Here is an 18,599-nt window from a genome sequence, read left to right as displayed (position 1 = left end):
CCGGCTGCTCTGGCGTAGCAAAGGGCTCTGAGATTTGTCCGTGCCGCCCGTGTCCTTTGCTGTAGCAGGTCCCCGCCGGGCCTGTCGGCTCAGCAGCAGCACGCAGCACGCATCGGGCTCTCTCCACCGCGGGCCGTTTGCGAGTCACCCGGCTATGGACATTTGCGGGGTCTGCTTCACTTCTCTTGGATGAATGTCAAGGAGTGGACTTGACATACGTGACCGAGATGTATGTGGTTAAGTGTGTGTTTAACTTTTTAAGAAACTGCCAGACTGTTTTTCAAAGTGATCGTACTGTTTTACATTCCTACCAGCAATAGAGTAAAAACATTGCTCCACATTCTCATAACACTTTTCAGTCTTTTCCGTTCCAGTCATGTGAAATGGTACCTCACGGTGGTTTTGACTTGCATTTCCTTGCTGACGGTGATACCGAATACCTCTTCACATGCTACTGGACATTCATACGTCTTCTTTGGTGAGGCGTCCAAATTCCGTGTCCATTTTTTTTAAGAATTGGGTTGCTTATCTTATTATTGTATCAGGTTGAAAGGGCACTTTATATATTTTAGATACAAGTCCTTTGTCAGAAACATGTATTGTGAATATGTATATCATCATGTGGCCAATTTTTTAATGGTGTCTTTCAAAGGGCAGTTTTTTTATTTTTATGAAATTCAACTTATCAGATTTTTTCTTTTATACTTCACAACTTTTGGTGTATTGTTTTTATTTGGCTTCTTTTGTTCATTATACATAAGATTCATTTATTGCACGTAACTACAGTTCTGCCAGTTTCGTTGGTGTGTAGAATCCCTTTGTATGTACATACTACAGTAGACTGTTTACTCATTCTATTGTCAATGGCATGCGGGCTTTTTTGGCCATTACAAATTATACTGTTATGAACATCCTTGTAAATGCACCATGAGACATATGGTGCATGTATTTCTCTAGGCTTATAACTTAGAGTAGATTGCCGGGTGACAGCACATGCATAACTTCAACTGTACTAGATAATGCCAAGAAGTTTCCAAAAGCAGCTGAACTAATTCACACTTCTACTTGCAGTTTATAAGAGTTCCAGTGACTTCACATTCTCACTAATTGATTATATAATATTTTCAATCCTTTTCATTTTTTACTAGTCTGATGTATGCATAATAGCCATTTTCAGCCCTTTTTTGATAACATGCATTTTAATTAAGGCCATACATTTCCCTCTAAATCCTTCTTTAACTCCATCTAATGATTTTTTTTTTTTTTTTTTATAGAGACGGGGTCTCGCTATGTTGCCCAGGCTGGAGTGCAGTGGCTATTCACAGGCGCGATCCCACTACTGATCAGCACGGGAGTTTTGACCTGCTCCGTTTCCGACCTGGGCCGGTTCACCCCTCCTTAGGCAACCTGGTGGTCCCCCGCTCCCGGGAGGTCACCATATTGATGCCGAACTTAGTGCGGACACCCGATCGGCATAGCGCACTACAGCCCAGAACTCCTGGGCTCAAGCGATCCTCCCATCTCAGCCTCCCGAGTAGCTGGGACTACAGGCGCGCGCCACCGCGTCCGGCCATCTAATGATTTTTTAAAAAAATTTTTTTACCATTAAAAATGTTCAATATATTCTAAAGTGGAAACAATAGTATAATGAACCCCAATGTACTCACTAGCCAGTTCCAGCAATTATCAGCTCTTTGCTAATGTTATTTCATTTGTACCAATGCTGGATTATTTTGAAACAAATCCAAGAGATGATATATCCTTTCATCTATACATGTTTCAGTATTTAACTCTAATACTAAATGACCTTTAAAAAAACAAAGATGTCATTATATCATATTTTAAAATAATAAATCCTTAATATCATTGAATATACATGTCTTGAGCCCAGGAGTTTGAGGTTGCTGTGAGCTAGGCTGATGCCATGGCACTCTAGCCCAGGCAACAGAGTGAGACTCTGTTTTAAAAAAAAAAAAAAGACTAAAACCAGCAATGAGATACCACTACACACCTATTAGAATGATCCAAGTCTGGTGATGCCACGATTAAGAAAAAAGAATGACCCAAATCGAAAACATGGACAACAACAAATGCTAGTGAGGAAGTGGAACAATAGGAACTCTCATTGCTGGTGGGAATGCAAAACAGTAGAGTCACCTTAGAAAACAGTTTGGCAGTTTCATAGTTCCTTATAAAACCTAACTCTTACTATATAATGCTATATAGTAAGAGATAAGTAAACTCTTACTATAAATCTCTCAGTATATGATCCAGCAATTGCCCTCCTTGGTATTTACCCAAAGGAAGTGAAAACTTACGTCCACACCAAAACCTGAGAATGGGTGTTTATGGAGCCCTATTCATAATTGCCAATAGTGGAAGGAACCGAGATGTCCTTTAACAGGTGAATGGATAAATGTGGTACATCCAGACAATGGAATGTTGTTTAGCACTGAAAAGAAATGAACTGTCGAGTCATGAAAAGATATGAAGGAAACTTAAGTGTATATTATTACTAACTGAAAGAAGTCAATCTGAAAATGCTAAATACTGCATAATTCCAACTATACGACATTCTGGAAAAGACAAAACTATGGTGACAGTAACGAGATCAGAGGTTTCCAAGAATTAGGAGAAAGTAGGGGATGAATAGGCAGAACACAGGAGTTTTAGGGCAGTGAAACTCTTCTGTGTGATACTACAGTGTTGGATACATGTCATTATACATTCGTGAAAACCCAGAGAATGTACACCGCCAAGAGTGAACTCCAATATAAACTACACACCTTGGGTGAGGATGATGTGTCAGTGTAGATGCATCAGTTACAACAAATGTACCATGGAGGTGGAGGACGTCAACAATGGAGGAGGTTGTGCAAGTGTGGGGACAAGGAACATTTTATACTTTCTGCTCAATTCTTCTGTGAACCTAAATCTGCTCTACTAAACAAAATTTGTTAATAAACAAACTTCCACTATGAAAGTAGATTTTTCTCTCATTATAGTTCTGCCCGTTTTTGCTTTATATATCTGGAGTCATGTTAACAGGGGAATATGAATTTAGAATTTTTATATATTACTGATGAATTAAAACTTTTACCATTAAGTAACCCTTTTTATCTTAGTAATCCTTTTTGGCTTGAATTCTACTTTGTCTCATATAGCTAGAGTAGCTTTTTTCATTAGTAATTTCTTAATGTAGTTTTTCTATTTTTTTATTTTTACAGTTTTGGTTTTCTTATGTTTTTCATCTTTCTCTTGTAAATAGTATATAATAAGGTTTTATAGGGTTTCTTTTCCTAATAATCTGTTTTTTAAAATGGAATATTTAGTGCATTTACAAATTATTTAATTAAATATTTTGATAAGTATATATTTTTTTGGTTTTTGAGACAGAGTCTCGCTTGTTGCCCAGGCTAGAGTGAGTGCCGTGGCATCAGCCTGGCTCACAGCAACCTCAAACTCTTGGGCTTAAGTGATCCTCCTGCCTCAGCCTCCCGAGTAGCTGGGACTACAGGCATGTGCCACCATGCCTGGCTAATTTTTTCTATATATTTTTAGTTGTCCAGCTAATTGCTTTCTATTTCTTTAGTAGAGATGAGGTCTCGCTCTTGCTCAGGCTGGTCTTGAACTCCTGACCTCCAGTGATCTGCCCACCTCGGCCTCCTAGAGTGCTAGGATTACAGGCATGAGCCACCTCGCCCAGCCCTTTATTCCCTTCTTTCAGATTTATTATTTATTATATTTTTATCATTCCATTTTCCCTTTATATTATTTTGGAAGTTATACAATGTGTCCATTCTTTTAGTGGTTAACATGGGGATCAAAATATGCATCTTTAATTTCTCAATAATATTAATCAAGACATTATAAGGACATTGAAGCATTTTAACTCTATCTCTTCTCAACTTATATGAAATTATCATTCTGTATTTAATTATATGCCTGATGTGTGTGTGTATGTATAGTCATTTACATTTATCCACATATTTTCTCACATATTGGCTTGACATTAAAAAAGCAATGGATGTTTTGGCCAAGTTAACAGATTATAGGATAAAAAAAATCATATGACTTCTCAACAGATGCAGAAAAAGCATTTGACTAGATTCAACATCCTTTCTTGATAAAAACTCTTAAGAAACTAGGAATTGAATGGATCCTCCTTCATCTGTTTAAGAGTATACTTGCTCTCACAACTTCTTTTCAAAATTGTACTTAAGTCTCACCCAGTACTGTAAGACCAGAAATAGAAAAAAAGGCATAAAACTTGGAAAAAAGAAATTTTACAGATATGATTACATAGGTAAAAATCCAAAAATTTGTAGGTAAAACATTAGAATTACTAAGTGGATTTAACAAGATTACTGGATACAAAGTCAAAACATAAAAATCACTTACATCTCTGTATATGAAAAATAAGTAAAAATAGTTTTGTAAGCTAGTATTTTTAAATAGTTTCAAAAATATTAAATACCCAAGAATAAAGGTAACAAAGTACAGAAACTCTATGCAGAAATCAATAAAAATTATTGATAGAAATTAAAGAAGTCTTAAACAAATACAGAGCTACACCATGTCCAGTGAATGGAACAATCTGGAACAATAAAGACAATTATGATGTGAATTTTCACCAAATTGATTTCTAGGATAAATTCAACCCCAATAAAATGTCAGTAGGGTTTTTTAGGAATTCTAATAAGCTAATTCTGAAAATATATTGACAAGCTAAAAGCGTGGGGGGGGATCAATCACTTCTGAAGAAGAAAACAACTTAGGAGGAATTCCTTTATTTAACATGAGGATTTATTTTAAAGCTAAAGTTATTAAGACAGGATAGACATATAGATTGATGAAAGAGAATGAATAGCCTAGAAATAGACTGATGCATATATGGACACTTGCTACAAAGCGGGGACAAAGAATGAGTTTGTTAGAACTGTAATCCATCTGGGGCAAAATGAAACTGCGCCCCTTACACCATGAACATCGACTCCAGATATATTAAAGATTTAACTGTGTAAGCAAAACAGTGAAGCTATTGGAAATTATAAAGAATATCATTATAATCTCAGAGTAGGGAAAGATTCTCAGTCTGGGCAGAAAAACCCCTACCCATAAAGGAAGATGTTATTGAAATGGAACACATTAGGAACTCATGTTCCCCAAGAGACACCATTAGGTCAGGCGTGGTGGCTCACGCCTATAATCCTAGCACTCTGGGAGGCCAAGGCGGGACAATCACTTGAGGAGTTCAAGACCAGCCTGAACAAGAGCGAGACCCTGTCTCTACAAGGAAAGGGAAAGGGAAAGGGAAAGGGAAAGGGAAAGGGAAAGGGAAAGGGAAAGGGAAAGGGAAAGGGAAAGGGAAGGAAAGGAATTAGCTGGACAACTAAATATATATATATATATATATATATATATATATATATATATATATATTTATATATAAACCAAATATATATATAAAATTAGCCGGGCATGGTGGTGCGTGCCTGTAGTCCAGCTACTCGGGAGGCTGAGGCAGGAGGATTGCTTGAGCTCAGCAGGAGTTTGAGGTTGCTGTGAACTAGGCTGATGCCATGGGACTCTAGCTTGGGCAACAGAGTGAGACTGTCTTAAAAAAAAGAAAGAAAAAGAAAAGAGACACCATTAAAGTAAAAGGGCAAATCTCAGAACAGGAGAAGATACGCGTAATATATGTAACTGGCAAAAGATTCTTATTCAAAACATAAAATACTCCTTCAAATTGTTCCTGCAAGTATTACAGCGACTGACCAGGGAAAGAACCGAGCGGCACACAGAGGTTCGGAGAATCAGCTTTTATTTCGCCGCCACCGGGCTCAGAGGGGCACGCCACCGAACTCTGAGCACCGCTTCCTAATTTCTCTCCAGTCTTATACGTTCCTTGGGTCACACAGAACCAATCAACGATGAGCATGCAAAATTATCCGATTAACGGTGGGATTAGTAGGACCAGCCGTAAGCTTCACGTGTATCCAATCAGCAGTGGATTTTGCCTCAGGGCCCCGGGCAGGGGCTTTTCCCTATCAAAATCAATACGAAAAAGACAGCTCAATGAGACCCGAACAAACACTTCGCAAAAAAGGAATTTCAAATAGCCAGTAAGTACATGGAAAGGTACTGAACCCCAGTAGTAATCAGGGAAGTGCAAAAAAAAAATCACAAAGATTCTATTGTACTATACACACACACTAGGTTGCCAAAGATCGAAATATCTGAAAACATCAATTATTGAAGAGAATGTGGAGTAAGGGGACTCCAGTGCACTCTTGATGGGAGCCAAAGAAGAAAAAGGTATGGCTACTTTTGAAAACTCTCTGGCAGTATCTAGTGCAGTTGAGGGTGCACCTACCCTAGTATCCAGCAATTCACCTTTTAGAAACACACCTATGGGAAGTATCTGCAATTGTGCTGCAGGAGACCTAAGTGGGATTAGACACAGCAGTACTGTTTGTAATAATCCAAACTGGAACCTAAATATTCGCCACCTTTAGAAGGTATAAATACATTTTTGTAGTCATATAAGACTATTATACAGCAATGAGCATAAATGAACTACAGCAACATCCAATGTCACAAACAAATCTCACAAACATGTTGGGGGAAGCCAGAGGCAAAATGTTATGACTTTGAACTTCTGTTAAGTTCACCATCAGGCAGAATGAAACTGTGATGTTGAAGAATGCACACCCAGGGTCTGAGCATGGTGTCTCACGCCTATAATCCCATCACTTTGGGAGGCTGAAGCAAGAGGACAGCCTCAGGCCAGGCTTTCAAGACCAGCCTGGGCAACAAAGTGAGACCCCCCATCTCTACAAAAAGTATTAATAGAAAAACTAGCCAGGCTTGGTAGCGCATTTTTGTAGTCCCAGCTGCTTGGGAGGCTGAGCCAAGAGGATGGCTTGAGCCTGGGAGTTGGAGGCCGCCGTGAGCTATAATGATGCCCCTGCACTCCAGTCTGGGCCACAGAGAGAGACCCTGTCTTGAAGGAAAAAAAAAACAACAAAAACACCAAACAAACCAAAACAACAACAAAAACACCTAGTAGTAAAATATAAGGAAAACAAAGTATTTACCGTGTAAGTCCGGACAGTGGTTCTCTTTGGTTGGGAGGGAAGACTGTGATTAGTAAGGGCCGTCCGAGGCAGGGCGGGGGGCCGCTGTGCACTCAGAAAGTTTATTCTGATGACGATGACTAGCTCTGTCCAGTGTTTTAAAAGATCTCAAAAACCAAAGCCCATCATACCCCAGGGCTTTCCTTACTTCAGGCAAAAATGACAGCTACCACCTCTGTGAGGCTTTATGTAATCTACGTACCAGCGCTCAGCCTCCTGGTTAACAACACCACGAGGAATCGCCATCAAGCCCAATTTGTAGCTGTCACTCCAGAAAGAAAAGCCATGGGCCTGTGTTGCATTACGTGACCACACCCTGTAACAAACCCACCCTGTCCACCGACAGGGATTTAGTAACAGACGGGCTGTTTTTGTTCTGAGGGCTGCAGTGTGTAAGCGGATGACCATGCCCAAGAAACCCAGACATTTGCCAACATTAAAAATGGTACTCTAAATGATACTTTGTTTGCAGAAATGTCCACTTGAATTTTTGGATTTCCTGAAGGTCACGTCAAAGGTAAGAAGTAAAGCTCTTCCCCTCCAGCTGGCCAGCATGATCCTCTGCACACACTGTTCTGAAGGGCGGCTGGTTTTTGTTTCTCCTTTCACTATTCCTTTCAGATGGCATCGTCACCGACCCGCACCTCGCACATTATGAAAAGGCTGGAGGAAGGGACACGGCGAGAAGGCGCCACGCACTGCCCAGGCTGTAATGTGGGGAATCTGAAATAATAATTTTCACCTAAAGAGAACTGTCAGCCTAGGACTCTGGTGTTCAGTGAATGCAGACAGCTGTCACCGTGCTACGACGCAAGCGAGGCGCCACCTGAGATGCCCAGAGAGGCTTTAGAACGTGAGTCTTGGTGCTCTGGTTACTGATGTGTGACAAGAGGTGCCAACGCTGGCAGACCAGGGTTCTCAGCGACACGCACATTAGTCAGGCGTGCTATTTCCCTCCCACGTCCACTCGTCTGATAGACTGGAAAGGCCACAGGGTGGACAGACAGTAAAGAAATGGTAGTGCCTCTCTCCTCAGAGGAGCTCATTCTTGAGTTGCTATGAATGGAATTATATAATTAATTCAAATTATACTTACATGTGATATATAGTGGGGGGTGTTGACACCCAAAAAAGCCTGCAATACATGCTTTGGTCATATTGTCTCCTTTACAGAAAAAAACAAATTCACTTAAAGCAGGTAGGCACGGATATCTGAGACAATCCACTAATTGCACAGTACATGTGCAAATATTATTGTCCAAATAAATTATAGTTACTTGAGCAAGGGACTCACGCTTCCTTTTCTGGAGAGGACATGACTATAGTATCAGAACGAGCATCTGCTACAGGTAATGTCACGGACGGTCCCTAAACTCCTCCCTCAGTGCGAAAGGGCAGATAAAGTGTGGAGGCCATCACACTTTGTACCTGCCTCACCCCTTACCACAAGAAACTAAGATCAATTTCCTAAAGCTAGTTCTCATTTTCTGGAATCTGCCTTACATCCAAAATTCTAAATGATGAGAGGCAAGCACGACTCACAGGAAATATTAATACCAAAAAGTGTCATCAATGTTCAGGACCTTATAAATCGTGGCAAAAGGAGAATGACAAATCTTCCTAGGTTACACAATCAGGTAAAATGAAATTAGAAAAAAAAAATCACAATGCTCCCCCTTAAAAACATTTGAGTTATATTATAAAAATACTCCTCTAATTTATTACAAGTCTAGAAGTTATTGCAACTGCATTTTTTTTTAAGTTGGGTGAGTTACAATCCCTTTCATACAGAGTTCCTTAAAAATTCAAAGTGAGGTTATCATACCTCTTTAAATGGTTTTTGGAAAACCATCTATTTGCTGACATTTAAACATACACATGAATGAAAACTGAAATTTCAAAGGCCACGAACCTGTATTTGCTATGATAATAAAGCGGAATATGAAAAGGCTAACACTCATAGGGCTGTGTGGAATAAGAACTAAAGAATTTGAAATATTTGGAAGGGAGAAAAATTCCACATGCAAGACAGACATCCAAAATGGCTCAACATAATTTATTTTTATGTTAAAATGTACAGAGTTCTTTTGAAAGTACTTGCTAGAAAGGGGGAAAAAAAGATATTACATCCAAGTAGAGGAAGGGAGGCCAACTGGCCCAGGAGCGCATGGCACAGGGAAGTGTAAAGGCATCTAGGCACCCCTTCCCCGCAGCTTACAAGTCACCAGGAACCAAGTACAAAGAGGTTACAAAACAGGAAAAGCAAATATAAACAGACAGGAATAGACTTAGCTTCATTTGTACATGCGGCTTTTAGAGGCATCTGGAGCTCTATTCACACACTCTAGAGATCTCTTTAAAGAGAATTTTTATCTTTCTTAAAATAGTTTTCAATATTCTACAACAAAGATAAAAAATTTTAAAGATGGAATGAAATGAAAAAGCTCTTATTTTAAAAGGCATCAAAGTCACTAACAGTGAGTTTTTAAATTTCTTTTTTAGAAGATTACCCAAGTTATCTTGCTAAAAATACATTTTTTTAAAACAGAAGTGAAAAAATGACAGGTACCAATATTACTGTGTTGGATAATTTCTTTTATAATATAGAAAAGAACATTTTTTTTTCTACAATAGTTCTACAGTCACAAAGAGGCTTGTGGAAAAGGGAGCTGCCCGATTGAAATTTTTTTTTTTAAAGAAACAAACAAAACCAAAGACAACCGCAAACCAACAGAAACTGAATTCACGGCCCTCATTTCAACAGCTTCTCCTTCTGCCTTGACCCACCCTCCTCCCAATATACCTCCCTCCCGCCCCCCTCCCCACCCCAACCAGGAAGCAATGATGCAGCTGCAGATGTAGGGAGAGGGCAGCACAGTGCACGTTCTACACAGATGACTGGGAGCTGCAACGGTATATACAGAGACTGGGTCCTACACAGCCTTGCACATGCTCAGAGTGGATAGTGGTTAAGACGTGGAATTCTGCCTTTTTCTATCTAACACAATTGACAAAGTCAATTTAAAGTGTATAAAAAAACCAACAAACCTGTGCATTTGAAAAAATTTAATGCCTAATTAGTACTTTAAAAATTTATCTATATAAAATGTACAAATAAAGGAGAGAATTTAATGCTTACAGTTATTTCTTTAAGCAGTACTCCCCCCTTTTGGATATTTGACTGCACATACCAAGTGGTATAATAGTTTCCATCTTCTAATGATGGAATATATATATATATATTTTTACCTATCCCTGGAGTAAGTAATAAAAAGAGAATGGGCGAACTGGCTGCACAAGAGAAGAGAATGGAGTTGGGAGCAACATGTGAACCTGCTGAATTCCCGCCGTCCAGGTTTGCCCTACTATGCTGGTGGTAAGTCTGTCCCTCTTCTTATTAGCCACTTGCAGAGAGGGGCTTGTGCGCTCGGATTCACAGGGGATGAACTCAGTATCTCAAAAAACAAAATCAGAACTAGAGGTATGTATCAATAAGTAGCTATGAAATTCACACCATAATCTCCCTTCCGACACAGACTCTGCGTCATCTCTTCCAGCATAAACAGTGTCAAAGGTTTGTCAGGTATTTTTTAAATCACTGAAATGTACAGTCATCCACCAACACTTTCCGAAAGAATGTAAGAGGCAAATCACTGGGGACTGCTACTTGAGTTTTGTTAAGAGTCAAAGGCTCAGGAGAGCCTTGAGAGATCAAGACCCTTAGCATTTCAAAGTACACACTGAGAACAGAGGCCGGTGGTGTATGTGTGCTATGGCTGATTCCCCAGGTGGTAAAAAACAAGAGGTCAATTTCCCCTTCTTGATTGTTAACTGGCCGTCTCTATTCCTCCAAAGGCTGGATTAGGGTTGCAAAGAGCTTTCCTCTGAGATTCTGCTGTTGAGACTTACAGTATTTTTGTGTCTCTGAGTGCTGAGTGGGAATATTTAAAAACAGAAGAAGAAAAAAATTATATTACACTTGATTCAAGAAAAACAAAGATTTCAATTAAGTCCGTTTATAAAGAAACATTCTTAGGGAAAGGTTTCAAGAGGTGTGTGTGTGGGGGGTAGGGAGTGGAGGGGATTTTAAAAGGAGAAGCACATTCCTGCCTCATTTTATTAATAATAATAATAATATTAACAATAATAATAAGTTTAAGGAGCTTGGGTTGTTCTCCATGTCCCCATCCGAGTCTCCCCTAAGTGCCTCCTGCTGGAATGAAGTAGGAAATGAAAGGTTGGGTTTGGAGGAAAGGGTCTGGTTAACCCTTGAGATGTATATATAACATTTAAAAATGACAACATTGGGAGCTGCAAACAGTGAGGGGAAACATACATTTTAAAATAAAGTAATTCACTTTTACACAAATTCTGTCCATGTGGTATGTAAAGAAAGTAAGGCTCTTTTAATTATGAAAAGATTTTGTGCATGTTTCCCCTATCCCCAAATCCTTTTTAGATGAGTTCTACTGTAAAATGTTCAAGATTGTGAAGAAAACCAAAACCCAGAACAAAATGAACCCAAAAAAAGAGATCAGACTTACTAAAAAATAAAAATAAACCAAAGAAAAATTCCTCTAAATCTACAGCAATATTTTAACTGGAAAAAAGGTCCATTTTTCTCTGGTTTGTCAGTATAAAAGGTTCCTTTATTTATATATATTTAAGTTTTTAACTGCGAGTTCCTCTTGCTCATCTTCGCATGTAAGGTCCGTTGAGCGACTGCTTGGGTACGCCGGCGGCATTCATGTAGCTGTGGTGGGAGGGGCCCGTGTACATCATGTTCCCGTGCGGGTTTGGCTGCATAGGCTGCTGGGCATAGGCCTGGCCCCCCATCATCCCCATCTGCATCTGCATAGGATACTGTGCTGTCTGGTTCATGTAGGCAGGGTTGCTATGGTAACTGCTGTTCATCATGGGCTGTGTCATTCGATAGCTGTTCATGGCATTCAAGGTGTTCATATTCATGGAATTGACATTATAGGCAGGAGTTGGCATTAAATTAACCCCCATGTTCATGCCACGCTGAACAGCCAGTGCCCGAGGGCCGGCCTGCATGGCAACTGCGGACGGGCTGCGGCCGTACAGCTGCTGCTGGTGGGCGGCCGCAGAGGGCAGTGGTGCAGATTTGGAGCGGATGGAAATGTGCCCCTTAACTGGCATCTGCCCTTGCAACCTCTGAGTGTGAGGAATGCCAATGTTGGTGGCAGACATGTTGCACTGGAGAAGAGGTGACGTGAGGTTCATGGTAGTGGATGCCAAGTTTGGGGGCGGTGTCATGGTGGCTTGTGCTTGAGGAGCCCCAGCTAATGGATGGGACGGAGCCAGCTGAGCCAGCCCTGTATTGGACAGAGAAACACTGGTTGCATAGGAAGTCGCAGCAGGGGAATGGCTATAAGGCATGGCGTGAGGGTCCATGATGGTGTTCGTCAGCTGCTGCAGCTTGGCGAGGCTGAAGGTAGCTGACGGCTGAGAGTAGCTGCCGGCCCCAAAATCCCCTGGAATCCTCTCATAGATACTTATGTTCCCAGTGCCTCCAGATTCTGGTATCTCCATGATCATAGGAGCTGGAGTGAAACTGTTATTCATACTGCACTGTGACAGGGGTGGCTGCTGCTGGGGCGGGGGCGGGGGCTGTGGCTGTGGGGGCTGGGGCTGAGGCTGTGGGGGCTGGGGCTGCTGCTGGGGTGGTGGCGGCTGTGGTGCTGGCGCCTGCTGCTGCTGCTGCTGCTGCTGGGGTGGTGGCGGTGGTGGCGGCTGCTGCTGGTTACTGGGAGGCCTCTCCACCACGCAACTCTGAGGTGACTTGATATTGCAGTTTGCAGCAGGCTGGACGCTGTTCTGCTGCATCATGCTGCAGCTGTTGCCCACGCTGGCCATGGGCTGGGTGACCACACAGCTGTTCTGGGTGAGGCTGCTGGAGGACGACAGCCCACCATAGGAGCAGCTGCTCTGGGAAGAGTTATTCCCACAGATGCTGCCACCCATCGTGGAGTCGTAACTGCTGGGGTTCTCGTAGTTTTCTGTGGTGCTCTCGATGCTGCCCAGATCACTGAAGCCGCTGTCCACCACCTGCTGAGAGTGGTCTGATACGGAAGGCACATCCATCATGGGGCTGGTCTCCATGTTCTGCATAGAGGGTGCGGACAGGGATCCTTGTTCCGGGCTGATCTGGGTGTAACCACTCTCAAGGGCAGGCACGTTGGGACTGCTGACCGAACGGACTGACTGGCTGGGATGAGACTGAACAGAGGAGATTGGGCTGTTATGTTCTGAAGCATGACAGTCTTCAACCATGGACATCTGAGGGTCTTCGTCAGCCTGGGTGTAGCTCTGCAGGGTCTGACAAGCCGCGAGAGTTTCTTCACAGTCCTGGTAGGCGCCCTCGTGCTCATTGCTTTCTTCTTGAGTCAAAGACTGCACTGCTTGAACAGTTTCCAGATCCAGTTCACTATGAGGAATCTCCTCTTCCTCTTTTAATTCAATTAAGTCTTCCTTAGTGTGCGACTCTTCTTCATGGTCATCCTCAGACCCCGGCATGTGCTCTGACACCACCGATGTCTCGTGGGAAGGCTGCTCCTCTTCAGAGTCTGGCTCTGTTTCATCTTTATCCTTTGTATTCTCCCTGTTCTGCAGGTTAGTACCTAAAAAAGACTCCTGGCCACGGGGCTCCTCCTTGACATCTTCCCCGACAGGCTGCTCCCCCAGCCCCGCTGTCTGTGTCGGCTCCAGATGGCCGTCGTCTTCATCATCTGCATCATGGTCTTCATTCTGGTTTGTCTCTGCAGTTGCTTCATCTTCTTCCTCTTGCTCCTGTTCTCCCAATTCTTGCTGCTCTTCCTCTGTCTGCCTCTGCTCTCCTGAGAGGCGGGGTTTTTCTTCCTCCTCCTCCACCTCAGGCTCTTTAGTTTCGGTCTCGGGACTATTGCTGCTGTCCACTGGAGAAGCCGCTCTGACCTCACTGCTGCCTGTATCCTCTTCCTCTCCCTCGTCAGCTTCTTCTGCTTCCACGTGCATCTCCTCTTCCTTCCTTCCTTCGCATAAGGGCAAGTCTTCCTTGGGTTCAGCAGTTTCTTCACTCTCTTGAATCTCGGGTTTACGTCCAGATTTGGGAGTGGGGGCAATGGGCCCAACAACGCACTCTTGGGTACAAATGGGCACGATTTCCCGGTTCAGCCTAAACCCTGGTTTTCGCCCAGGTCTTTTCTTCCAATGGGTTGGTTTACGGCTCTTGCCTTTGGGCCACCCCTTTTTCTTTTTCATAGGTGTGGATGTATCTGGCTCAAGTGGAGAATTCTTCACATCACATTTTCTTAAGAGAGATACTGGCTTTAGGACAGGAGTGTCTATACAGGAAGGATAAAAAATAATAAAGACAGGTTAAAAGATCTTATATTTTCTAGTACTGCCCTCTGAGAGCACCATGTACCACAGAAATGATTTTATTAATCATCACTTTTATTAACTCCTGATTATCTTCACTTTAAACGTTAAGAACCTAATGGATAAACCTAATTAATGACATCTTTTAAAGACATGCAGTGAACTGGCGGAAAGAATCTTGGTTAACATTATGTTACCAGACATTAGTTAAAACCAGTTCAAGTTCATCATTGCCAGCTGTATAGCTTTGGAAAGCTATTCTAAGTTTCAGTTTCATCATCTATAAAATGGAGATGAGCTTTATAAAGATAATAAAATAGTAAGTAGTGCTTTTATCAAGTTATCGCTACTGAAAGTTACAAATCAGCTTATTCCCCCCCCCCATTTGGGATGTATGGTCTCCGATTTTCTTAGTTTCCTCAAAATCATTACTTTAGCAGTGTCATGAGCCTACTGCTCTAGGCCACAAACGAGCCATCCTGTGTGAGCAACTGCCCCACCAATGTGTCTGCATGGAACAACTGCAAGGCATTTAGTCCTAGACAAATAAGAAAACAGTTAAAGCACCAAGGATGTTTATTAGAAATAAATTTGATATTAGAATTATTTTGTCCCCATTATTTTTTTAATTGTGGTAAAATATACACAACATAAAACTTACAATTTTAACCATTTTTAAGTGTACACTGGCATTAAGTACATTTACAATCCCCATTAATCTTTTTTTTTTCAGCATATTATGGGGGTACAAATGTTAAGGTTACGTATATTGCCCTTGTCCTCCCTTGCCCCATCCCCAATAATTTTTAAAGGATAAGAACACTAAGGTGAGAACAAGATTGGGGGGAGGACTAAAAAGGTAGTAGGTAATAGTAGTAGTAATAACTACTACTACTAAAAAGGTAGTAGTAATAACTTGAAAATCAAAAAGGAAACAGCTGCATCACAGAAAATCTGTCCAAGTCAACAGCAGGGGATACTATTTTAGTGTATAATTATCCAAGACAGAATGTAAAATGCCAAATTCACAAAATAAATTTTTAATTTATTAGTTATATATCTAAAAATATAATATGAGTAAAACCTTGGAGAATTATTCACACTAAACCAAAGAATTCAGTCATCTTATCACTGTATTAAAAGTATTTGTTACATAAAAAGGTGAGAATGGAAAACATGCAAGTCATCTGATATACTTGAAATCAAGTGAATTTATTTAACTAGTTAATACATAAAAGCTAAAAGTCTATGTACCAAGGGTAGACAACTAGACTTCCTCAAATTTACATAGCAAAGTGAAAAAAGCTCATTTGGAGCCCATGAAAGACAAATGTACTACAAATGCAGGCAGCATGAACAATCTGCAACAACTTCAGGTTAGGATAAATAAGACTAGTTTTTGACGTGGCTCATCTACATGAGTCCTAGTTTTTCTGTCTTTAAAGAGGAAATGACAACAAGGCTATTTTAAAGTAAATAATTAAATTTTTATCTACACCATAAAATTTAACTTATTTTGAGTTACTGTTACTATTTATTAAAAACTCTACTACTAGTTGGATAAGACATATTAGATGTGATTCTGGAAGGATTCCTCAACTGATCTGAACCAAGTTCCACTTTATACGAATCTGTTCTTACTGAAGAAGTGCCTCTTAGCGCTCCTCATGGAACAGCACTTACCGAGGGCTTGTCCTGAGCACTAACACACGGCAATGAACTGAAGAGGCCACGTCTAGGGAGCGCACGGTCTAATGCAGCGTTGTCACGTCTTCCTGACACTAACTTCAGCCATTAACTAAAGATTTTGATACAGGCTGGGAAAAACTTAGGCAAAAAAGAACAGTTTCCTAACACTAAGATATTTTCTCCACAGGCTATTTTCCCCTGAGTTGAATGGGAAACATGAAAAAATGGGGATGGATATACTTTTTTTTTTTTTCTTTTTTTTTTTTTTTTTTTCTTTAAGCAGATTCTGACTTGTAGGGATGGATATACTTGATACAACTTTTTAGCAATTGCCAGGCCTTCCTTTTTTTTGCTTAGTTGGTTGTGTTCATTTTTTAGCCTTTTTGCTGAAGGGTCTGTTGCTGTAAGTGTTGTACACTTAAACACCATAAAACCACAATAAGTAAGCTCTGTACAACATACCATCAGCATCATCTGATTCTTCATCTTCTTCTTCATCTTTAGACTTCCTCTTAGAAGAGGATCGACACCTGAGAACGTCCTGCGAGGACAAACGATGGAAGTATCCTCTAGGGAAGAGTTCACTTTCATCTTCTTCCTCCTCTTCCTCATCTATCTCAAACGTGGGTTCCAATCTTGGCATTGGCCTCTCAGAGTCAGAGTCTTCAAAAGGTTCATCTAATACCTCTGTAGTCTCAGAAATGGTTTCCGTGACTACACTGCTATTGTGGTGTTTGCGCTTTCGGACTCTCCTTCTTCGGTGAAGAATTGGCTTCTATTTAATAGAGAAAGCAAGTATTTTATTTATGGTAATGAATGCTATCTTTTCTGTTAATAACATGAGAACAGTTTTAAAACCTAATAGAATTAGCACATATAAAGTGAGGACATTGTTTGCCAAAAGACATTTTGAAAGTTATTTCAAAATACTATAGTAGGACACTATACATAAAGTATTATGGACACAAAGGTGTTGGATACTTCAATATAACTTTGTAAGAAAAAAAGAAAAACAGACAGGCATGTCCACATAGCAGATATTATGATTCTCTTGTTAACAGTTCAGTTAAATTTAACACCCAAGGGAGGTGCTTATTTTGATATTGAAATGACACAGAGACTAGCCCCTTAAACTTGTCTTTTCTTTAAACACTTTGGGACCAGCATCGATTGTACTCGACAGGCACAGATGAATGCGCACAGCCCAGTGTCAACTATAGTTAACAGCCACAGATGAACACACACAGCGACTTTAGCTGACAGCCGTGATATGACTTTTCTAATTTTTCATTTATCAAAATAAAATTGTGAACATTTAAAAATAATGTAATGAAAACATATATGTTTATGTTACCTATTCTGATTTACATTACAAGTAAAGCTGCCTGTAAAGTAAAACAAGCTTTCAGTGCTTTAAAGCTTTCCTCATCACACAAGAACAAAACGGATTCATCGTCAATGCACAGCACAAGCTATCGGGCAGACTATGAGTGCCAGCTGTGGGCAAGGTTTCATGGCTGGTGAGCGCGGTCTTGAAGTGGTTAAGAGCAAAAAAGGATTAAAAACACTTGATTTGCCTGATAGCAATACTCCGAAGCTTAGCAGAACTATCCAAGCTGTATGCCATTTTTATAAGCCATCCATACAAAGTTACAGTGGAATGCAGAGATACGGAGCTGGAATGTATTTACTTGGTGCTAGTGAAGCATTTCAAAAGTCAAATAAATCTGATATTGGAATTTGGCACTTTTGGCACAATTTGTACTGCGTAGACCTAATATCTTAAATTATACAACTGATATCACAAAATAAGAGATAAAACCCTAGAGATCATCTAATCCAATCCCCTCATTCTATAGAGGCCAGAGAGGTTACAGGACTTGCTTAGGTCACATTTCTACTTGGTATAGAAATAGTTATAACCTACAGTCCATTGATTACCAGTCAAGTGAATTTCTTCAAGAACTTTCAAAGTACTTTGCACATAATCTCACTGCCTGCTACAGTATTCTTTTATTCATACAAAAAAATAGCATTATCTGCTTTACTTTATAAACAGGCAATATGAGCCCTAGGATGGCAAAGGTTTACTCCTCACAATCATGGAATGAACAGTAGAGTTAATCAATGTTCAATTTTTCCCTACTTCAAATTTACTAGTTCTAATTGAAAATATAATTTTCAAGTTAGATTAAAAACATCCCAGCTCCTTGGAGAAATGGCTGATTTGAGGACAGGGGTGTGAAACATACAAGATGAACCTGGAGCATCTTATAGCACCACAAAGTAAGAAAGTGCTCAAAACAAAATAAACAAAAGAACCCCACAGTGACGACGTTGTATATGTTAAAGGAACACGGGAGCAAAACTGAAAAAGGTCCTAATGGC

The 18,599-nt window shown here is 40.6% G+C and overlaps 1 protein-coding gene across 3 annotated transcripts in view; it reads right to left on the bottom strand.

Annotated features, from left to right (window-relative positions):
* Nucleotides 1-9,174: 9,174 nt before the first annotated feature.
* Nucleotides 9,175-18,599, bottom strand: part of KAT6A (lysine acetyltransferase 6A) — a 122,898-nt gene continuing 113,473 nt past the window's right edge. For all 3 annotated transcript variants that reach the window (XM_012777407.3, XM_012777406.3, XM_012777409.2), the window contains 2 exons: nt 16,674-16,986; nt 9,175-14,485 (listed from right to left, as the gene is read on the bottom strand). In XM_012777407.3, the coding sequence (XP_012632861.2) occupies nt 11,832-14,485; nt 16,674-16,986 (2,967 nt within the window). In that variant the 3' untranslated portion in view covers nt 9,175-11,831. The remainder of the gene's footprint in view (nt 14,486-16,673; nt 16,987-18,599) is intronic.

This window comes from Microcebus murinus, chromosome 24 (assembly GCF_040939455.1).
Source record: "Microcebus murinus isolate Inina chromosome 24, M.murinus_Inina_mat1.0, whole genome shotgun sequence".
Lineage (NCBI taxonomy): Eukaryota > Metazoa > Chordata > Mammalia > Primates > Cheirogaleidae > Microcebus > Microcebus murinus.
Note: the sequence above shows the minus strand (reverse complement) of the source record. Positions and strands in the feature narration are given on the sequence as shown.